The 23,710-nt window shown below is 40.8% G+C and overlaps 1 protein-coding gene across 1 annotated transcript in view; it reads right to left on the reverse strand.

Moving 5' to 3' along the window:
• Positions 1-23,710, reverse strand: part of LOC147310154 (uncharacterized) — a 91,309-nt gene that overhangs the window by 24,492 nt on the left and 43,107 nt on the right. Inside the window, exons 6-10 of the mRNA XM_086269862.1 lie at positions 19,987-20,133; positions 13,915-14,094; positions 10,383-10,459; positions 8,448-8,553; positions 1,843-2,067 (exon numbers count right to left, since the gene is read on the reverse strand). Coding sequence (XP_086125988.1) covers positions 1,843-2,067; positions 8,448-8,553; positions 10,383-10,459; positions 13,915-14,094; positions 19,987-20,133 — 735 coding nt within the window. The remainder of the gene's footprint in view (positions 1-1,842; positions 2,068-8,447; positions 8,554-10,382; positions 10,460-13,914; positions 14,095-19,986; positions 20,134-23,710) is intronic.

Here is a 23,710-nt window from a genome sequence, read left to right on the forward strand (position 1 = left end):
AATGCAGTGGTTGTACACACAGCTGTTAGGCAGCTTTAAGTGGCCACTGAAGAAACAGAAATGAGTTTATGTGTGCTCAATGAGATGTTAGGACAACAATGAACAGCTCATTTCAGGTCAAGTTCAATCTACATGATGGGAAATAGAGCTATTTATGGCTGTTATTTCAAGTGCTGTTTTGTAATTAGCTTCTGCAGTATTAATATAAAATGTTATCACCAGGGACAGTGAGGAGGTAGTTTTGAATGTTTAACTTCTGATATATATAGATTTATAAATATACAGACAGTGTTGGGAAGGTTACTTTTAAAATATATTCCACTACAGATGACAGAATACATGCCCCAAAATTTATTCTGTAACGTATTCCGTTACGTTACTCAATGACAGTAACGTATTCTCAATACTTTGGATTACCTATTATATTATCATGCTTTTTTACAACTACATGAATGTACTATTACTTTGTGATTTATTACTATTACTGAAGGTTACTCGCCATACCAATACCAACTAGATTTTTAAATCTTAATATAAAATGAGTAACAGCAGGGTGGACATTAGGTAAGGCTGCACTTTTTGCAGCGATCTTGTATATATTCACGCATATATAAAACAGGTCCGCGGCTCCGAACTGTAGTATAAAATTTCAAAGCTTTAATGACTCGACTGGTTAAATAAGGGTTAAATTAAACACTGCACCATCTTGTGGTATGAACCGGTAATACACAGAAGCACTGCCCAGCAGTTTTTTATGTTGAGCTGATATCTCTTCGATACAACACACAAATGTTTTGGAAACACATCGCATTGATGTATTTAGTTAATTCTGCAAGATTTGAAACTGTTTTATCATGGTCTGGGTGAGTGGCTGGAAACTTCCACTAGGTTCTTGAACTTCCCTGGTCTCCGCCCATGGGCAGGGCCACCACACCCTCTACCACCTGGAGCTGACTGAGCTAATTAGGCTGGGAGATTTAAGCGCTGTGCTGACATCTCTTCTCCACCAGTTCATCGAATACCCTGCTGCTCCCAGACACTCCACGGCTTTAAACCGCACAGCCTTTTGGACTTTGGATTTTCCTCTCCGTTTCCTGGGATTCACTCCTTGCCTCACCTGCCTGCCCTCCTGCAGTCCCTCAGTCTTGGAACCACAAGGATCTCAGCTCAGCCACATCCACATCATCAAACTCACCCGGACCTACGCCGCCTCTCCTTCAACACATCCATCTCTCACCTGCAAATGTGACTGTTCCCGCTCCAGTTTCCTTCTCAGTCCTGCCCCTTTGTTTTGCCCCAGCCACATTGCCACGCCACCCAAATCCTGTACCGTTTGTCACTACTACATATTATCCTTGTGTTGATCAATAAAACTCTGTTAAAACCTTTTCTCTGCCTCTGCTCTGGGTACTGCGCTTGGGTTCAGTTCCAGTTACCGGTCTCTGGCCTTTTGTGACATGTTTTTACAAACAATACTTTAAGTACTGTTAAGGGAGTAGGTCCCCTCCTCCCTTAAAGTTAAGGGAGGGGACCTAATTTTCCAAACGATTATTTCAAGTGCTTATGGTGAGAAAAACGGTCTTCTTCAAGGTTTTATTTACATTTGATGATATCATAAACACCGCCCCCATTTTGGTCAAAGACAGAGCGTGACACCGTAGAGATTGCCGATGTTTTGAAATATTACAGAGGTCGTGGTGGGGAAAGAAGCTGTTCCCTGAGCGTGTTTTTTCATTAAGATGCCATCGCCACAGAGATTTATAAGACTCACATGGAAAAATCTCTGCCAGGACACAACCTAAAGATACTTTAACCATTCTGAGATTTTTTTTATAAACTCACAATCTTCGAAGTTTGAGTGGCCTTTGCTGCTTTTGCTTTGTCGAGGCGTTTCGTCCTGCAGTTTGGAAAGCACGTTCAGCACCTTTGCTTTCCTCTCCTCCATCTTGCTTTCCTTATCCTCGAGACTCCCAGGCCTTCTCCCTCCAGCCGGGGACTCAGCTTGGTCCCTCCATCCTGGATAATTGGATTCCTCCTCATCTGGGCCCCCTTCGCCTGTGTGGGAACCTGGAGTGAAGGCATACAACATGAAATATACATTTAAAAAGAAAGACCTGGCTCTACCATGCTTACTCTCTACATTTTAACCCTTTAAACATCACAGTGCTGCAAAAGAAACACATTTGTATTCATGATTCTCGAGGAAGGAGCCACTTAGAAGAAAGCACTAAAACCCATTTCCAGGCTGTTAATAGCTAACACTAATTCTCATCAAATTGTTTTTTCGAATGCTGCAGTCACATCTCCTTCAGTCTTTTCAGTGCCGCACTAAAGAGCCAGACTTAAACAGCCATCTATTTTGTCACTGACCAGCCAATTACGAGTCCCATTATCTCCAAATACAAAGTCCACAGAATACACTTCTTGGTGTAGAAGCGTAGAGACAAAGAGCGCCATCAATGCAGACTTGAGCTTAAAGGAGCCTCAAATTGTCTTTTGCGACAGTTTCCATTAGAGTTTCAGACTCTTTTCTTCGTGCTACTTTTGCAAACACGAGTGTTTCTTGTGTTAGCACATGAGCGAAAATTCAAAATGTGATACATCAGGAGACGGGTCCATTCATTAAGAGGAGAAAGCTCGACCGGTCGAGTAGATGATGGACATTGGATTCAATAAGCCTCACGAACGTGGTGGTGGCGAGCGTTCATTTATCCTGCGTGCAGAGGTCAGCAGCTCAGATTGATGTAGCCATGTCTCATTTGACAGGCTGTCTTCCACCACAGTGCACACAATCACACGCCTCCACGTCCTTCTGAAGCCCCAATGTCATCAAAACGGGTGAAAGACGGAGAAATGTATTCATCTTCAGAGCAAAAAATTTATCATTCTGTTTCATATGCAACAAAAAACTTCAACAGTGACACGATGACAAATGAGATGAGAAGCAACACGATTTCAAAAGGAAAACAAAAGCTTTGGTTAAAATTCATTTTATCAATCATCTTGATTCATTAATTAAGAAATGACAAATTTGACTCAAAACTTTATACAGCCCTCATAAGAACAAAAGAAACATCAAAACAGACATGATTAACCAGACTCATCTGTTTTCCTCTGCCTAAAATCAATAATTCATTTCTTATTTAGTGTTTATGGTCAACTCCAAACATCTTCCATCGCTCTCCTTTAAAGTCCAGGGCCCATATTCCCAGTTTCCCAGTCTTTCCTGTCTCTGGTCGCCATGCCACTGCAAATCACTTTCAGTGTGGATGGCGCCTTACTTAAGGGAGTCAAAGCATTAAATAAAACTTTATCTTTAATTTTACTAGCCATGAAATGGCTAATTACAAAGAAAATTACATTCCCCTTAGCAAATAGACTCTGGGCATCAAAACAGCTCAGCTGCATAGGCAGGAAAACTATGTAACATATGCTGCCTGGGAGAAGGCCTGTGTTTGAGCCCCAAATCATTCCCAGAGAGACCTCCAGTCTGCATAAATATGGAGTTGCAGCTGTCCCGAAACAATATGGTGGCTGCTAAGTGTTTAATTCTGATGACTGTAGAAAAAGTCGCAGACTTCAGTTAGTGAACAGTAGGTGGTGGACCAAACTACTGTGATGCATATGAACGGGGGTGTCCATTTGTCAAGACTTTAAAACTGATTGTTCTAAAATATAAAGACGACATTAAAATCACCTTCATCTTCATGTATCCCCTTCATACCGTGATTTATGAGGTGTTTATATATATATTTTCTTCTGACTGATTCCAAACCTGCACAATCTTTATATCAGGGTGAAAGGATTCAGTATTCAGTTTATTCGTTTTGAAGCCCTCCTATCCTAACCTGCAGTGGCCTAATCCATGAATGCACAGCCGTGATTGCTGGTTAGTTCAGGCTGAAAACAACAGCCCATCTAAAACACACAGAGCAGGTTACCATACCAACCGCAGCATCTGAGCACAGCAGATAGCTGGATTTGGCTGCGAGTGGCCAAGTCAAATCCCCTCGCTGATCTCGAAAAAAGGCCACACACCGCCCACAACACACACCGCCTGCCCTTTGCCATGCAGCGCACCAGCCAAAGGCAATAAGGTTGGACTTGTATCTCTTTCTTTGCATGTTTGAGAAAGGGATGAGCATCAACGAGACAATCAACGTGTCGAGGCCATTCACTGACGCCACCCGGAGCCTTCACTCCTCTATGTCTTGAATGAATGGCAGAATAGGAGCAGGGTGGAATAAAAAAGAAAATCCTTCTCAAATTATTATTCATGGGGAGGGGATTTTCCTTTCAGGCCTCCTTTATCGATGCCTTTCCCAACACGTCACCCTCTCTATCTGCCCTGACAAGTGCCAATCAATGGGCTTGAGTCCAGGTTTTTGGGAAACGCCGGAGGATTTCAGAGACAATAGCCAATGAGTCCACAGTGATGGTGGCTCAGAGACAATAGTGACATGGCTACACTGTTAGTGTGTGGTCCACAGGGGGTGAAACGATCCTTGCTTAGTACATGACTAATCTCTGGCTGCATCACCTCTGTCTTTCTGCAGCCTAATCTGTCCCGTAGTTTCCTCAACTTCCCTGAAACAATCCACTGAGGTCAGTTCAGATTAGTGCTCTTTGTGGCCCTGTACATCGCCACATTCATTTGGACACTTACATCTTTAGTTGCAGCTGAATGCTAAACTCTGAGGGTGAACACAGAGTGACCGAGCAGCAGAGAAACAGCCATGAAACAATTACGAGGGAAGGGATTATTCTACCTATGAATTCCAAATGAGCAAAGATGGACAAAGGTCTTATCGCAGGCCTCACTGGGGAGCCAGGGCATCTTGTAGCAGCTGATTTCTGGGTCTGGCTTAATCTCTAAATCATTCAACCATTTTCAATCGATCCAAAGGGATGGGTGACTCATTGATGTGGGGATCTGGGGTGGAGCTTTCTAGAGATTACAAATTGGTTATTTTATTCAATTCTATTACAGGAAATTCATGATATCAGTACTCATGGAGCTTGGCCAGAACAAAGTAGAAGGTGCAGAAGATTTTTTTTATGTATTTAACTCTTTTTTTTTTTCTTTTTACCAATTTATTGGTAACAACATTGGTATTGAGGTTATTGCCTCAATGCCTCACTTTTGATAATCACCACCTAAATCTCTATATAAGAACAAAATAACTTAAAAAGAATGTAAATTGTATAATTATGTAAATAGCTTATTTCAGCTCATATTTTTTGATTTTTGATTTTATTATGTTATATTATATTATGCATTTATTTCTACTGTATTTCTCATATGCTGCTCTTATAATTGTTTCTGTTGTTTTAAATGATCATTGGATTCTTTTCTGTTGTGAACTGCAGTGGAATTATTTAATTGTACAGGGAACTATGTTTTTTTTACTGTGTATATGACAATAACACTTGAACTTGAAATGAATTATGTGCTTTAAATTGAATTTCATTAGCATTAACACTATTAGGAATGAAGTAGCTAAAATTAGTCAGCTAGCTGTAATGTTTGGGTAACGAGCAATTTGTGCATTAAGCCCCGTCACATGTTAATAGTAATATCATTATTATCTTTATTATTATAAAGTTCTGTTTGATTCAGTTTTATTCATATAGTGATGATCTTATTATTCTTAAACTATGGTTTGCAGTATTTTGGCTGGGCCCTCAGTCATGGTACAATAATGTACCATATATACAACAATCATAATAATAATAAACATGATTAATAAATAAAAATAATAGGGCAGGACATATGTCTTTTCACTGCTATAGTCAATGTTAGCCTGCATATAGATGTGCTGCTTCGAAACACCAGCAACAATTTAACGATTGCAGTTCCATGGGTCCAATGAATAACAATGGATGGCTTTATGGTTTGGTTGTATGGTTTTATGGATGATACAATCCATAAAACCTTTGTTATTAATAAAAGTGATGGACATACTATAATTGTAGGGTTTGGATCTATGACTTCTACAAATGTAGGGAACTTCATTCAGGATGGAAATCTGACATAATCTTCAAATCCATTCTGAGAAGTTGTTCATCACACTAAACCTACAAAAGGGATACCCATATTCTCATGGAGTCAAATTGGGGTCATTCCCTCCATTAGGGGCTTAAATGAAAGGTTGAACTGCTCGCACGTCCAGGGTAGCCAAATCTCACCTATCCACACAAAGACATGCCACACACTGGGCATCTTTTAGAGGCGCCGTAACCTCCAGAGCGACCTCTCCACGGCCTGCTAATGACCCCTTCCCTCTGAGGGTGACCGTGTCTTTGGCCTCTAAAAGGTCAAAGCACATAAGCCATCACCAGGATCCTCTACATAACATCTTTTTCATGTTTGCCCAAGTTTTACAGGGTAGTTAAACAAGCAAAGACTTATTCTAAAATCTGTCAGGAACCAAAAAAGGAGCATTTTACAGCTTAATGGAATTTAACTTATTGTGTAACTAGACAATGGATATACATTGTATACCTTCTACAAGCTAATAAATCAATCAGTCTTTGTAAAAATGCCTTTAAAGAGTCATAAAATGCTCTTTACTTGTGTGGCCACTTCTTACAGTCAGAAACAGAGGAGGTAAATAAACATGTTACACAGTAAAGTCAACCTTTAGGAAAGACCTGTAAAACACAGAGAAGAGGTTCTGGGTGTCCTCACAAACTCTTTTTTAGGAGACCCTCTCTAAGTTTCAATCACTTCCGTACCTCGTTGAAACTAAAATTTGTCTTCATAACAAGAGTTTTGAGTTTGTATGTTCATGTTTGCAGAAAAGGTCTTCATCCATAAAGAGACTGGATCTGAATGTACAAAGGTGTCCCAAAGGTTCTGACACCTGATCAGAAAATCTTGAGTGACTAAACTGAAGCAAACACGGATCTCTTCAAATACACAATTACACTATGATGCAAAACAGCAGAACTTGAGCTTGGACGTCCAGGTTGCATCCTTGGCTGCCTAGATGTTCAAGGGCATTTTAATTATTGTCTTTGATACAAAAAGAGAACTTTTGGTGACACCAGATGTTATCCACGTTTCAATATTTGCCCATCTTAGTTATTGGCCGTTTTATTTATTTATATATTATTAACTTTATTAGGAATTCATATTGTTTTGCTTTGTTTTTACCCTCTCATCCTCTCTTCAGCTCTAAAATCAAAAGGTGGAGATTCACAGCGTTTTAATCCCAGTAGGGGGTTGTCCTGCAGGAGGGTAGGTGACGCACTATTAATCAAGTGTGTCATCACATGAGTCAAGGTGTGCAAATAGGCATGGGGTCAATACCACAAGAGGTTTGTCCCACCCTATCATGTGACCTATTGAGGTATGACATTTTTGGGACACCCCCACACCCAGTCCATATCACACACGCTGATGAATTTATATAAGAATGTAATGTGCTTGAAAGTCTGATTGTGTACTGTATATTTATTAAACCCTGAAGCACTTTGCCAACGTGTGCTTTGAAAAGTGACATATGCCAAATCCTTCACATGGAGACTTTCTGTAACTAAACAAGTGTTTCATCGTTTTTCATGACTCATACCTCATATCAAGATTTAGAAATACTTTTTATTTTAATGCCTCTGTAATTCTGACATGATCGTAAAAGGAAAAGCAGTGCATTATATTAGAAAACTATTTATCCAATTAACATAACCGAACACTTAAAAAAAAAAAAGTAATTATGTTAATTATGTCAATCAACCGACAGTGGCATCAGACATGTTGGATTTGGTAGACAACGCTGCGCCCTGCAGCTCAGCCTTCGGATGCATCAATCTCAGCTGTGATGGATGCATTTGTAACTTCCTCTAGCAATACAGCAGGCCATGGACCATTAGTGTTATAGCACAATGACGGATAATGGATAAGTAAGACATCAGCGAAAAAGAAAGAAAATGATCACAGTCTGACTGATGTGGTCAAATGAAGGTGGGAGGAAAAAGAGCGAGCTATTACTTCAAGGGTGGCTCTCCATTTCCACTGCGCTGACAACACTCCTGCCTGTTTTCTGGCCTTTTGCTGCCAGCTCTCTAGTGTTTGTGGTCCATACAGTAAAGCACTGCTCCTAAACCATCACTCATGAATGTGCACAAGCTGGCCCTACAGGTGAAGGTGATACTGCAGGCCAGCTGGCCCTAGCGAGGATTAACAGGCTTAAGTGTACCGGAGGCAAGGGAACGCCAAACACAGCGCTGACAGTGAGGAGACAATGGCCTCTAATAAAGCAGAGCCGACAGGGACTGAGTGGGCTTTTACTGGATCAAGCGCTAATGGTGAAGATGGGCTCTCGTATTGATTAAGTATTGTTGTAGTAGGCTCTTAGTTTTGAAACAGAGGTGGTATGTAATGACAGCGCAGACAGAGCCTGAAAAAAAATATGTGTTCTGAGTAAATCTAATGGATAACATACTGTGGCTGGACTGGGAGGGAGAATGGGAGGATCTGAACATGTCGAATGACGGACTTGGGTCTATGATCCATGACGATGGCGACCCTGAACCTCCTTCGGACTGATCCTGCATGGAAACAGAAAGGAAAAAAATCAGTTAGGCTGCTTTTCAGCAGAAACAGGAAGGAGCTATTTTAGGTTAAGGTTTCGGTGGAATTAGATTGACCTGCGTAATGTAATGTGCGGTTCTTTGAGTACAAGTCTGCGATAGCCACCATATCTGGAAATTTCCACATGCACATGGATCTTTCTTCTTGTTCTATTTGTTGCCATGTCTAACAAATTGAGGTGTAAACAGCAACTTTATATGTAAATGATTAAATAATGTACCTAGCTATAGATGGGGTGGAAATTAACCCTGTTCAGATGCACATAATGTTCCCCTTTTTCAAATTCCCTAACTGACTCTGGGAGATCTCAGCTATATGGACATCCTGAGGCTTTGCTTGTTTCTCTATTAGTTCCATGGTGATTTTTCCAGCATGGTTGGGCTCAGGTAGTGTAGCAGTGCTTCTAATAATGGGAAAGATGTTTGTTTGATCCTTCCTTGTAGTAAGAAAGCACTTTTAGTGCTCAAATTGAGGAGAAAGTATTTACCATTTATTGTGGGAAGCTGCTGCCACAGGGGAGTGTCTTTGCAAAGACTGCTTTAACAGTTTTTTGTTGGGCATTGAAGATTGGTGTTATTCACTTTAACTGTCGGTGGTTTTAATATTGTGGCTGATCTGTGTGTATCATTACAAAAACTGAGATTAAAATTCTGTTTCATTATTAAGTGTAGATTTTTGTTGGGGACGCAGATGGCTCGTTCCTGTGTAAGCTGCCACTCGCTGCCTAATTTTTGTGTTTCCATCTTTATAATTTTTTTTTTTTATCATACATTGATGCAGAAAAGGACCCCCCCCTGCCCCCACCACCAATACTGAAAACCAACACCTAGTACATGCACTTCCTTTTTTTCTTCAAAGACACAGCAGAGTAATCAAAATGAGCAAGTAGGGAAGTTGGTTCAAAACTTTTAATAACGTCGGGTTTGCCTCTGAAGAAGCACGTGAGGAAGAACTTGCAGCTTCTATCTTGAAAAACCTACTAATGGTTTATGAGTTTCTCATCATTGTAAATAATCCTGTGGGTGGATACTTGGTTTCAGTGAGGTGAATTATGCAAATGTTTGTATGAATCCTGCTCTGAGCACTCCGGCTAGACCCCCATCGTGGTCAGGCATAATTGTGGGGGGCTTATGGCTCTCATTCATGCTTTTCAGGGGCTCCCTCTCATCTGTCATAAAGAGGAGATTAATCGTAGATCACGTGGAGCACCTGCATCCATTCCACTGCAGCCCAGCGTGCAAAAGCCCTGTTTACCCTCCTGACCCCTCACCCCATCAAACCCTGTCTGATCCTGGTGGTGGTGCATCCTCCAAAAGAATCCTATCGTGTCGAGCTCTAACCCCCCCACCACCACCACCACCACCACCACCACCACAACGACACACCAATGAGGTGGTGTAAAAGCCTACCATACAGTCGGGCCTCCCCCTTCTCCTGCAGCGCGTGACTGATTAACCACACACCTGCTGCACGCCGCGTGCCCTCTGTTATATTGTGTCTCAATTATCATCAACAATTTGGCTTGTCTTACTGGCATGACAGTTATAAATGCATGCTGGTTCAAGTTTGTAAAAGGGTGTCTTTGTGTGGGATGTGTGCACTGCTTGGGGCTGTTGTGCGATAGTAGCTGATTCCTCAAGGTCTAGTGTTTGTTGACAACAAAGCACAGTCCTGCTTTTGAAGGAAATCTGATAGATGAATGAAGGAGGGGTGAGTGTGTGTGTGTGTGTTTGGGTATGTGTGTGAGAGAACCAAAACTGGTTTCACAAGGGGCAGCGGCACTCACCGATTTGTTTTCTTGGACTTTCCCTGCAGAGTTGAACCTTTCAGAGACGCTGCCAGCTGTGAGCGGCCTCGAAACACCTGACGAAACCAGCAAAGAACACAGCGTCAGGCAGGAGGGAGAGGAAGCGATTGTGTGTTAGCAGTTGTGTTCATGCATCTGTGTACATAAGTGCTGGCCTCTGGCACACACTTCTATGCGCTTGTCTTTTTGTACTTGAGTGTGTGTGCTCAGATATGAGTAATGTTGTGTAGTAGTTCCAATTATGGCTCCTAATCTCTGAGCAAATAATGGCATAAAATGGAGCAACAAAACCCCAGAGGAGCACCTGTCTGCAGAAGCGTGCCAGGTGTAAACATTGTTCTGCAGACACAGAGAGAGGAAAGACAGGCTTTCAGAAAACTCAGACAGATTTTGTCTTTTTGTAAACATCGGAGGCATGGATGCATGAATGCTAACAACACCGTGGTGATTATATTTCTTTTTATGCTGGGCATGAGCCAGATAAATATGGTTTTATTCAGCCCAGTTTGGAGATTTCCACTGATAAGACAATTTAAAGGAATTCCAGCGGAAATTCACCCAGAGAAATTTTGTTTCTGATTAAATAAATAAGCCACAAACCGTTACAGTTTAAAAAGTACGAGGTCAAAGGTATAATTACATGAAGACCAAATTGACTGACTAACTCTGACTGACCCCCAAATGAAGAGCAAAAACATTGCCATCATACAGATAATGATGATGCAAGTCTCCACAAGATCCATCGTTTTCAAGCTTCCCACTCACTGTCTTTTATTTACTTTTTGCAAATCAGGGGGTCTGCAACTGGGCACCTCAGGATGCTTGAGAAAACCTGCAAAACTAACTGTTTATTACCAAACTGAAGACAACATTCATTTAATTTAGCAGGTTAGAAACTCAGAGTTCTTCCTTCCCACCATCGCAGGTTCTTGCTCACAGGAGGTTGCCTGATTGTTGGGATTTTCACTCTGCTAAGTCTTTATCTAATGCCAGATTCAGGCGACTGTTGTTGTTATTTGCCATTGTACAGATAACTGAATTAAACTAAATGTCTTGAATGTTTTTAGAAGAATATTTTGGCAACAAAAGAAGAAGACAGATCATCATAAATTGTGACGCTGTCAAGTGGTTCACCCAGTAAACGCTTGGAAGTCATGTGACATCCTATCCTTGAGCTCCTGACCTTGAGGTTGGGGTCGCTGAGATTTGAACTTGTCTGAGAGTGTATTTTGTCTGAGAGTGTATTTTGTCTGAGAGTGTATTTTTAGAAAATACACCTACGGTACGAATTTCAAATCCCTATGTCAGCTCGTTCTCAAGTTGTCGCATTCACAAACTTGGGTGCACTCCCCGCTTGCCAAGCACTTTGGATGATAATACCCTTTCAGCGTTTTACGGCTGAGGGATAAAAAGACAGCAGGTCGAGCTGAAGATGCTGAGATTTTCACTGGGAGGGACCAGAATGGACAGGATTAAAAGTGAATACATCAGAGGGTCAGCTCAGGTCTAGTTTAGAAGTTTAGAAACAAGGTTAAAGAGGCAAGGCTGAGATGGTTTGGACAGAGCAGGGATTTGGGATATTATGGATAAAGGATGTTCAAGATGGAGCTGCCAGGGAGGAAGAAAAGAGGAAGACCACAGAGAAGCTTGTACTATAGTGAAGGAGAAGGTGTAGAGGGTTGGTGTGACAGAGGAGGATGTTAGGGAAGCAGACAATCTGTTTTTTGTACAGATAAAACACGATTCCCAGTCTCTTCTTCACAATAAAGTACACAGCTTATTAATTCATTAATACTATTAAGCCAAGGTCTGTTTAAACAGGTCTGTGTTTGAACAAAGAAAAAAACTGTCTGTCACGACCTAGTAGATAGACCTGTGGTATCAATTTGAAAATCCTACATCCCCTCATTCACCAAGTTGCGTGTCCATGCTGCCTGCCTGGTTGCTCAGCGGGCTGCCTTTGAAGCCTTTGAAGCTGAGGGGTAAAAAAGCCCAACTAGGGACAAAAGTTGGAAGCACATCAGTTTAATGCTTGCCATTATATTTATTCATTTCAGTTTTATTTATATGGTACCAAATCACAACAACACTTGCCTCGAGGTGCTTTATATTGTAAGAAAAAGATCCTCTAATCATAAAGAGAAAACCACAACAATCAGACAACCTGTTATGAGAAATCACTTGGTGTCAGTGGGAAGGAAAAACAGCAAGAGACATTCTGGAGAATCAGACTCAGGCAGAGGCTGTGAGGGACAAAGACACGCTTCATTTATTATAAAAAGTGAACCATCTGAGGTCTAAGTCACCATCAGAGATTATCAGCTTAACAATAAAATATCAGAATATGTCACTTTTGTTAATCCACAACAGTGTTCGTGTCTAAAAGACATGAACAGAATTAACTCAAACATGAGGTTATGTGAAAAACTCTTCCAGTAGATACGTGATAGATGATGAAGCGACGAAGAGCGAGCTCTCTTGATCTTTAGTGCTTTTGAACAGATGCAAAAATCTCAGAGTCGAGTTAAAATGAGAGATGTTTCTTCATGAATGGGTTGAATTGACCTCTTAAACATCCACAGTGTTTATCTCCCTCTCTGGTGCCTTATCAGTCTATAATCAGCAGGGGTTTTCTGCACACACTCTTCTCAGTTTCTTATCCTGTGTTATGTGTCAGTGTTGTTTCGAAGTGTGTTTGGCTTTCTTAGTCGGACTTTCCCAGTTAATGATCTACTCTAGCGGTTTGATCTTTATTAATATGGCACATCCTGATATCCCTATAAACCTTTTTCTGCCTCACCGCACCTTGAGGGAAAAGCAGTTAAGAGCTCGCAGCGGCATGCCTGGGAGCAGATGAGAGTCGATATTACAGCTTGTTAAAGAAAGAAAAAAAAAAGGGGGGGGGGGGGGATTTACACCATAAATGCATTGCTTACTCTCAAGGCCAGTCGTAGATGGAGAAAACACACCTTCAGGGTCATATTTTCCCCCCATGTAAGGTCTTGTGTGTTTTCTCCAGACACACACACACACACAGGCACACCTGTCCAGCTGCTGCCTGTTATTACAGTGACGGTTTTTGCTTATCAAACAATCTCACTCAAACCGTCAGAGCAGGAGGTTTACGCTCAGTCAACTCAGATTTGTCTTTAAGTTACAACAAACATGCAAAACCACAATTAAAATCAGAAGGAATTCACTTTCTCACTCTCACACCAACGATCCAGACTGTTCAGAAACATCTTAACTGAAATAACGGGTGTTAGTCAGAGTTTGTTCTTTGGCTCTGAACTTCCTCTTTTGGCTCAGTGTCCCCTGATCATTAACAAGCTACAAGCTACAGGTGTATCTGCATGTTTGTGCATGGTTGTGTTAAATCCATGGTTTATGTTGCAATCTCCCAAACTACCCACCAACCCCTCTTCCCTCCATTCATAACATTTAAGGTCTTTGCATTTCCACACAGCTTGGTTTTTTAGCTTTATCATGCTTAATATTGCTGATGTTTTACCTGCTGAATCATACTGCATCGTCAGATCGGACCTCGGGGACACCTCCTCCTCCAGCTCAAAGGGACTCAAAAGAGTCTCAGGCGCCGGTCGGTCCAGGAGGAGCAGCTGAACCCGGGACAGGGAGCCCAGATTTCCAGAGTCGCAGCCCATTGTGAGTGCTGCGAGGCCGGGGGACAGCTCTGCTGGGGGAGGCAGCAGATGTTACACCAGAAAAACAAGATCTGAATCTTTCAGAGACCTCTGATATTCTGCAGTGAAGATTAGACAAACAGACCAGTTAGTCCAGGCAGTTATTATTTCAAATATTCATCAGAAAAATAAACTTTAAAGCTCCAGACATGTTGGAGCCGTTTAAAATTAATACATCTACATGTAAAATGTTAATTTAGATAGGATAGAAAAGATCCTATAACAGTATAATAACACATGCTATTATAAATATGAATAATGGTGGATACATGTATTAAACATGGCCAAAGTTCCAATAATGGAGGTCATCTTATATAAAAGTAACACCTGTGGAACAAAATCGAAACAAATGTCAGTAGGAGTGAATTTCCTTATATGGTTGTCATAGAAGCGAGCAGCACGGTGGTTAGCACTGTTGCCTCACTTCAAGTTAACCTGATAACAAAAAGAGAATATCAGAAAATATCCAGTTGGTCCGACAAAACCACACACCACACCCCAATCTGAGCCTGTTATCAACCTATTCAACAGCATTTATGAGTTCTTTTTAAGTCATATAAATGTTGCCATTAGGTACTCTTAAATAATAAAAGTACTCATTTATTTACTTAATTAACCTATACTAAACTTTCTGGTATTGTATTGGTGCTTGAATCTAACCAAACAGTAAGGGAAACAAAGAGGTCAAAACAAACTTTAACCCCTATTGCTACCATTGAAGAAAACACTCCTGCCCATTACTTCCATTCAGCAGGGTGGACTAATAACCACCCAATGAAGTAAAACTACATACTACACTCCCACGCATAGGGGTGCAGTATATGTGTGCTGTCAATTAGTAAAATATAAATATATGAACAAAGTTTTACTGTTTCATTTAAATAAAAAGCATTGCCATGTATATCAGCTGTGCAGGTCTGCTGAGTGGTCAGTAAGTAAAAAGAATAGATCAAAATACCAGCCAACGTCTAAGTGTACAAATGAATAAATTAGTAATAAAATGTCTAAGACAAATTAATAAATTAGTACAAAAGTTCATCTTTTAAAAAAAGTTACAAAATTCACTACCCGTTAATTAAGGTGTTAATAGGTATATTTTAAAAGGTAGACAATAGCAACAAGTACCATTTCAAGGGCAGAACAACAGGGCTTTAGAACACATCAACCTGGGCTGGATTATCCAATGAACAGTCTGGGTACAGGCCCAGAGACCCACCCACAGCTGAGAGTCCACCCAAGAAACAAAACAAGAAAAAAACAAAAACATGACCACAATATTTCTTATTCTTATTCATAAATCTTCTCATACATCTTCCAATTTTTAAAGGTTCTGTACTGGCCTCCTGTCAGGTCAAAATCTGGGTTCTTACTTTTATGGCCCAACAAGGTGAGCGTCCCCCACCTATATTGTCGACCTACTCCACCTTTATTCTCCAAGTCGGGTCCCTAGGTCTGCAGATTTGGGTCTTCTTGTGCTCCTACTTACTCGTCTGAAAACTAAAAGGGACTTTGAATTTCATTCCTTAGTTATAAAACTTTGCAACTCTGTAATATCCTTAAAAAAAAGCTTAAACTGTTCTGGGTTGTTTTATCGGTTCAAGTATGTTTGTTATATTTTACTGACACCTCTGTAAAGCACTGTGTCACTGCTTTCTTGTCTTGACACATGCTATATTTTACTTACTTAAATAGATACAAGTTTCAACAGCTGACAGTCGATTGGCTGAAGAAATCAGGATGAAAACATTGCAGTGAATATTAGAATTGCTGAGAAAATATTCACCTCAGTCGTGCTAATGAGAAATTTCTGAATGCAGATATTTTAATGTTTTTGGGATAGCTTTTTTTAGTAAGATAAAGCACTCTATGAAATGATTTAGAACCAATATGTGAATATAAACTGGAAGGTCTAGTATAATAAGGTGTTTTATATTCTGGGAATGAGGTACGCAGGAAGCCATCTTATGACATCATCTTAATGAGCTGGTAAAAGTAAATTAGGTAAAACATAATATGCATTCAGAGACTTTTGTTAGTATACAACATATCATAGTCTTGAAAGAGTAGAACACAGTCTAATATTTGTATTCCAACCATAAAGATGTTGGAAAAATTAATAATCTGCTGAAATTTTTTTTGATTCAACTGAAATATTAAATTACTGTAAATTATACAGCACAGCACCTCAAGCAAACCACCCCAGATCTACCCCACCTTACGCACACACACACAATTCCCCCCTCAGACTCCAAAGTTCTCGCCGTCACACCCAATTAAAAGCGGATCAGTGACAGTGTGGCTCACTGCCCATGCAAATCCCCGGTGTGGAGCTACCATTCCTATCTGAGGGGATTTCACACATTACGCTCTGCTGCATGGACACAAACACACACACACACACACACACACACACACACACACACACACACACACACACACTAGCACTCCCAGCAGCATCCCAGCAGTGCTAGAAAAGAGAATCAGAGAAAGTTTTGCGCTTGCATCCACACAGAGCACATTCCTCTGTTAAGTGTTTTCAGTTGGGAACTGGTAAAGTAATCCCTCAGGTGAGAAAACTGGAACTGTTGCTTCTGCTGCTGATAAATTAAGAAGTCGTTGAGAGGAAATCCCTGGGATAACTGTGGCTGTAACATAATGTGGCGGGAAGCACTTTCAGTTAGGTCGGGTATTAATCTATCGTTAGCCACAAGCTGCCCAAAGACTGAGCAACACTCAGCAAACACAGTGGCAGATAACAAATGACTAATCCTGTGACTAAGGTGTTGGACACTGTGGTTGCCACCCACTCAGTGTCACAGTGACACGCTCCTGAATGAACTGCTGTACGGTTTCTTCAAAGCGCTGATCAGAAGTGATGTTGTGCAACATCAGCAAAGGTCATGAGTAATGACAGAGGTTTTTAAAAGAGGTTCATGTCAGATTTCAAGTTCTACAAAGTCATTAAAGAGGACAAATTAAACACATGCAGCAAAGTCTCTCATCTGAAGCTGCAATTTGCTCACCATTATTTTCTTTTGGGGTTTTCTTGGTCCAGGCCTGAGTTCCTTTGGTCTGTTTTGAAATAAAAGGCTGTTCTTGAGTCTGCTTTATGCAGTTTAGCCTGATTAAATATCTGTATTTTTTTTTAAATCCTGTATATCCTATACAAATTTAAATTGTGCTTCACGTCAGCCTGATAACAATCAGTCTGGAGCATTAGCTCGCATTTGCCAGAGCTTCTGGACTGAGCCCTGTGTTGATTTTATCAAACTGGTTGCCGTGGTTGCGGCTGCGCTGATCCTTTCACATCCTCGGGGCAAAGGTCGTGGAGGTCAGACAGAGGTTCGGGTCAAGCAAGCAGGTTAAACACCTTGTCAGGGATTAGCAGGCTATGAGGGACGTGGAGGAAGTCTTCATTGGCTAATGTTTCTCTCCGCATCTCACTCAACCACCTCCAGGACACACACATGCTATCTAATACAGGCATGCACACTAACACAAATCACATTTACTCCGCCTTTGTTGGCCAGTGTGGGCCAATGCAAGGACCTGACAGAGTGAGTGGTCAGATAAGCTCATCTCTGCTGGTAACAAGGCAGATGTCAGAGAGAAAGGAGAGCATGTCTAATTGAGACATGAATGGGAGCCACACATAGATGGAAGCAACAATAAACAAACTTAACTTTCTTTGAATTGGAATCACAGAGAGAGAAAGAGGAGCCAAACTAAAGCCTGACCAAATTTCCAAATGCTGATAACCTGTGAACCGCAAAAACGCAACGTGTGTATGTATTATTGTAGGGTCTACCTTACAATATAAAGCACCTTGAGATGACTGTTGTTGCGATTTGATCTATATAAATTAAATTGAAATTAAATTGAAAAAAGCAAAAACAAAAACACACACAATAATAAGGGGATACTTTTGTTTTAAATTATGGTTTAATTACTAAATGAATCAGTAAGCTGAACGATCAAAAACACATCAGACAGACCCTCAAAGATGAGAATGAATTACCTTTCAATATTTGTACATTTGTTAGTTTTGTATTTATACCTGATGACCTGTTGCTTCTTAAAACTGTTCACTGTCCTCGCCGGGTGACCTGCAATGGTCGTGTATTGTGTGATGTCCCTCGTTTCCCCTTATATTTGTGTGTGTGTGGCTGTTTTTCCCACCGTGAGACCTGCCGCACCTAAAGCGTAATCGCATGCACCTGCTGCTGATCAGCCTCGTCGAGGGAGTTATTTAACAGAGTGGCTGAGCTGTGAGATTGTTTGAGTGTTTGAGTTTGCCGCCGATGTGGATGTTACTAACCGCTGCCTCTGTGACTTCCAGGAGTATTGCAGAAACAAGAGGAAAAACCGCATGCATTGTATACAGACGCAAAGGGAATGGAAACATGGACCATGGACACTGGGAGAAATGTTCAACGTAGAAAGTCCTGCCTTTGGGTCCTACTTTCCCCATTCTCTGAAAAAAACATACTTTTTGAAGACATCATATTAACCACTTGATTGGTAATTGGTCCTTTATTGTCAGACCTCTATATTAACCTTATGATGTCTGCACAAAAAATTAATGGCAAGCCATCAAAAAGCTGTCGAGAAAGTTGACTAAAACCATGAAATTTCAATGTCATGGTAATAAGACTGAGAATGTCAGTAGGTTATATCATCTGTGGATTACAAAAGTATCTACAAAATTTCAGGACAATCCAAGACCTAAGTAGGGGTGGGTTTAAAAAAATCGATTTTTCCAGTTCAAATCAATTTTAGTTTGAATATTCTGATATCGATTCATTAAATCCTGAATTGATTTTTAAATATAAATGTACTTTGCCAGAAATCTCAGGTTAAAGCTCACAAAACTATTTCAACAACCGCAAAACAGCTAAAACAGCAAACGATTAAAGAGCAGGTAAATGGAAAAAGATTCCCCCCCATTCACCCGATGGCACGTATGGACGCCATCGAGTGCTGAAAGCCGACATCTCACAGATTCTGAAGCTGCAGGTTTCGTCACTCTCCAACCAAAATTTACTAGCAGCGGCAAAAGAAGACCAAAACTACGCTTCACGTTTGAAAAACATTGTAATGAGCTCCCTCTTACTTCTGCTGTTCTGCTTCCACCACGATTAAATCACACTTCCTGCTCAGCTCTCTCTCAGTGTATTTCAAGAGTTTACCATCAAAAATCTCTCTTTTCTCCATTATTCGGTTACTTATTGCACACCAGTCTACCATTGTGCACAGTGCTGTCTACTGCTGTTATTTTTTTTAAATGACCTCCAATAAGAAAGCCAAATTTCTGCTGGTCAGCACCAAAGAAATTTAAACTTACAAATTATGTCAAACGACAAAACGCTTGGCTGTGTCTAATAAACCTCTGTAACTTTGGCTGCTTCACTTCAGCAGCATCAGGTAATGTTCATCTGCTGATTCATGGTTTTCTTCCGTTTTTGGTCTACTGCAGAATATTTTTAAGGGGGTTATTTGCTATAAAAGACCAAGCCAGAAAAATCTCCTTCATGTTTTTCTTTGTTTTATCCTCAGTTACTTTGACACAAAGGCAGCTGCTGTGATGCTTACACCTCTGATGAAGTCAAATATAATTGTCATTTTGTATTTTTGGGGGTTTTATATTTGTATAAAACCAAGTGTCAGTTTTGTTTTTATACATAGATATAAAAGTATGGATATGTACTGATAAATTGATTGTCTGAGTCAAATCAGTCAATCAAATCAAATCAATTATGGAAATCAAAATCGATACGCAGCCCTAGACCTAAGTGCTTGGACCAAAGTTGTGGAAAAAGCTGGAAACACTAATTATTAAGCTGTATCATTAGCTGAAGCTGTTTAAGTGCTGAACGTGTTACCTGTTTCAGGTGAAGGGCAGCCTGATGAGTCAGATGGCTGGTCCAAAGACAAACAGGAAGTTGACAGTGGCGCAATGGCCTCCAGTTCATCGAACACACGAGACTGACTGCAGCTGATCTCAGAGCAGCGAGATGCTGCTGAGCGCCCTGCAACAGCACAGAGCGGGTGTTTAATATTATGGCGATAATACAGATGATGATGAAGCTGAAGATAAGGATTAAATGTATTTTTAATGACATGTGTGGGCACAGTGGATTGTTACATTTGAAAAGTATTAGGACCCAGTACAGTGCATGAAAACAATAGAAAATGTAAGCGCCAAATAACATGACTGCATATTATTTTTATTTTAACATGTTTCAATTTACATTTTCTTACTCTGTGAAACAACTTTTTGAAGTAAAATGTTTTGATTTTTCCAAGGCAGGAGTTAAATCCATATTTATGTTCTGCTGCTAGAAGATTTTTCTTTAAATTACTTAAGCTATGTCCATTAGCTATATATAAAGCTACAGTTAGCTCAGCTTGCTAGTGTGGCACATAATAACCCATACAACTGTTTTTGTATGGGTATAACATTTTTTTTACACTTATATCATAGCTATATTGTATACATTAAACAAGGTGTAATGTGCAATTGAATGAACTCTAGAGCATTAGCAGGCACACTAGATAAGGCTAGGAAAAAAAAACTAGATAAGGCTAGGTTAGCTGTTTTATACTAGCTAACTTCTGATTATTAGAAAACAAGTGGTTGTTGGAAGTCGCAAGGTGAAATTGGTAGTAGTGGTATATGACCAGCTGTAGCCTGCCGACAACTCTTTAAGTAGTAGTGAAACTGAGACCATGTCCCCTCAAAGTAAAAGGTGAGTTGCAGTGTAATGCAAACTTTTCGTTTGTAGGTGAGCAGTGTCCGTTTACAGTCTGGTTTGTAATTTTTCGAGACAAACTATGGGCAAAGCAGTAATCTGCCAGCGACAAGAGCAATTGTTGGGCTCAACTTCACCTACCAAAAGCCAGCAACCACTTACTAAGCAGTTGAAGCAGATACATTTCAATGGGTCACTGGCTGGTCTCTAGGCCTTTGTGACTGGAACATTAAATGTACCTTAAATTTTTTTCATTAGTACTGACTGATTCCCACATAAACTATCACAAAATCCTTTAAATATCAATAAAAGATTGCTATATAATTTAATAATAATGAGAACACCAAAGAGAAAGGAAAACAAAAGTCAGACTACACAGCTTCTCTTGGCTGGATGTAGTCAGCTATATTGATGCTCACCCCTTCAAGGAGGGGGATTCTGACAAGTGGGCAAAACACAATACAGGACATCCACAAGTGAAGCCCCTCAGGTGAGGCTTCAGGGTAAAAGTACTCTCAACTTGCCTACACTAAACATAGCAGGAAAATCTTCCCTTAAGCGCACAGAGGGCACTTTGAGGAATGTTAAAAACGGTCAGGCTCGTCATCAAAACTGTTTCACTCTGCCTGGTTTAAAACTCAGAGGATTAGTGAGAGAAACTGTTTCACTGGGTGATGTGTTTTGTCATTGCCATGAAAGAAGCTTGTCGAGGCTTTTCTCACATTAGAACAGCTTGGCCTGGACAAAAGGATAATATATACAGAGGCTCTAAAAGGAAAAGGCAAACTCAGCTCCTTCACCCACACAGACGAGTATAAATGTACACATGAAGCCACCCTTGCGCAGTCAAGTAAGTGAACAACGCCACGCACACACCACTGCACTATTGTGCACTTGAGCGGCTTGGCGCTCTACTCAGAGAGACAATGGAAGGACTTGACTTGACACTTCAAAGCATATTGCTGCTGTCAACTCAGCTGTCATTCTCAGTCGACGAGGGCTCTACTGAGTCAGGGCGAGTTTTTCGGGGAGGTTAAGGGTGGCTGTGGGGGGTCAGTGGGTTTGATTTGACAGAGTTGGATAAAAACAACGACTCCTCTGTGTGCCTGTGGCCTTCTTTTCCTGGTCACAGCGCCATGCTGAAAGGCCCTAAGTGGAGAGGCCAGGCCAGGCCAGGACAGTGCCCTGCTTCATTGTCAGGGACAGTTAAACTCTGGAGATGTTGCTCAAAACAGGTCAGTCTGGGGTCACTGTATGGACTGATGGGATATGAGAAAGCCATGCTGGGGGGCACAAAGGGCTGAGTGAGACAAGGAGAGTGTCTGCTGCCAAACGCAGTACCACACTGGGGCTGTTGCTATAGATACAAACCATGCCATCCCTTCCAAAGCCATACCTCTCAGATTATAGCTTTTTAAGTGACAACTCCAGCTTATGACAAATTTAATTTGAGCATTTTTAAAAAACATGACTTTGCAGACACAGATTTAAGAAGGCAATTTTTTTTGACCATCTGGTGTAAAGTTGGTGATACAAATCCGTCAGACCTTCAGACTTCAGCTGTCTAAGTGAGACATAAAAAAGTTACAGTCTGTTGTGTCTAAAGTCACTTGAGCTGGAATTTGATCTTCTGCTGAGTTAAAGTAAATGATGAACTTCTGACACGTGACCATAACGTGGTGGAAATCTGTCCATAAAACTTAATTTGCCTGATTTAAATTTGATTGATTTGCTGGTTTCAACAGAACTCCAAGGTGAAGTTTTTATAAGAGGAGAAGCATTTAGTAGCACAAAGTGCGGATCTTGTACAGAGAAAAGCTGTGACTTTCCAAGATAACTACAGGTTTACCTTTCTCAGACTACTTTATAAGTTTAAAAAGGAATCTGGGCACTACTGTAGCTCACCTGACTGAGTAGATGACCTGTATGGTATAGGGTACTGCAAGACCATGGGTTTGATGCCACTGGACCACATTTCCTGTGTGTCATTTCATAACAATGCTTCCTAGCAATAAATCTTATACCGTTGGCAAGCCCATTTGTTTCTTCTTAAATTTGTAGGTTGAGCAGTAGAGTTGAGTATGTAGGTACATCCATGAAAATTCTCTATGCTAATGCCAAACTGCGTACTCTGCTATTCACTCTTGTTTGGCATCATTAATGTATTGGATGATTGAAGTCTAAAGAAAGCAGACATACCGGCAAGTAGCATGTGGATGGACCATACACAACTACAGCAGCCTGGCACCTCCTCCTCATGCTGGTCACCAGCTTGGTCACACACTGCTATTTTTCAATCAGCAATTTCCACAAGTGAGCCAATCTGGTTGTGTTGGTCACTATGGCAGCACTCCCAAGCTGATCCCACGAGTGTTCATTGAGGTTGAGGTCAGGACTGCAGGCAGGCCATTCCTTCCCGTCTACTCCCAAATTCTGGAGTCAGTTTCTAAGCTGTGCTGTGTGGGGGCAATTTTAGGTGACAGAGTTTGGTACCAGACCAGTGAAGATATGGGAGAATCCAGTATGCTTTCTTTCTTCAGACTTCAATCATTCAATACATTAATGAAGGGCTGTTGGGCATTGGCAGAGAAGACTGGACATGCTTTTCAGGAACAAACAGGCTTTCCAACAGTGTAAGATTTATTGCCAAGAAGCATTGTTAATAAAAAGAAATAAACACAAATTTCCTTACTTTTTGTGTTTCCTTAGAGCAGCTCCTTGTACTTGCTCTGTACTGCTGAGAACATCAGACTTTGACGTGTTGATTTTTGCATTTTTCTGTTTATTTTGCTTTATTCTAGTAGTTATCTAGTGTTTTTTTTTGTTTTACCTCCTTTTTAACTGCCTGGATCAC

Source organism: Aulonocara sp. 'chitande type north' Nkhata Bay, linkage group LG17, assembly GCF_057382095.1.
Source record: "Aulonocara sp. 'chitande type north' Nkhata Bay isolate Kocher_YH1m ecotype deep benthic linkage group LG17, A_spYH_male_GT1.1, whole genome shotgun sequence".
Taxonomy (NCBI): Eukaryota; Metazoa; Chordata; class Actinopteri; order Cichliformes; family Cichlidae; genus Aulonocara; species Aulonocara sp. 'chitande type north' Nkhata Bay.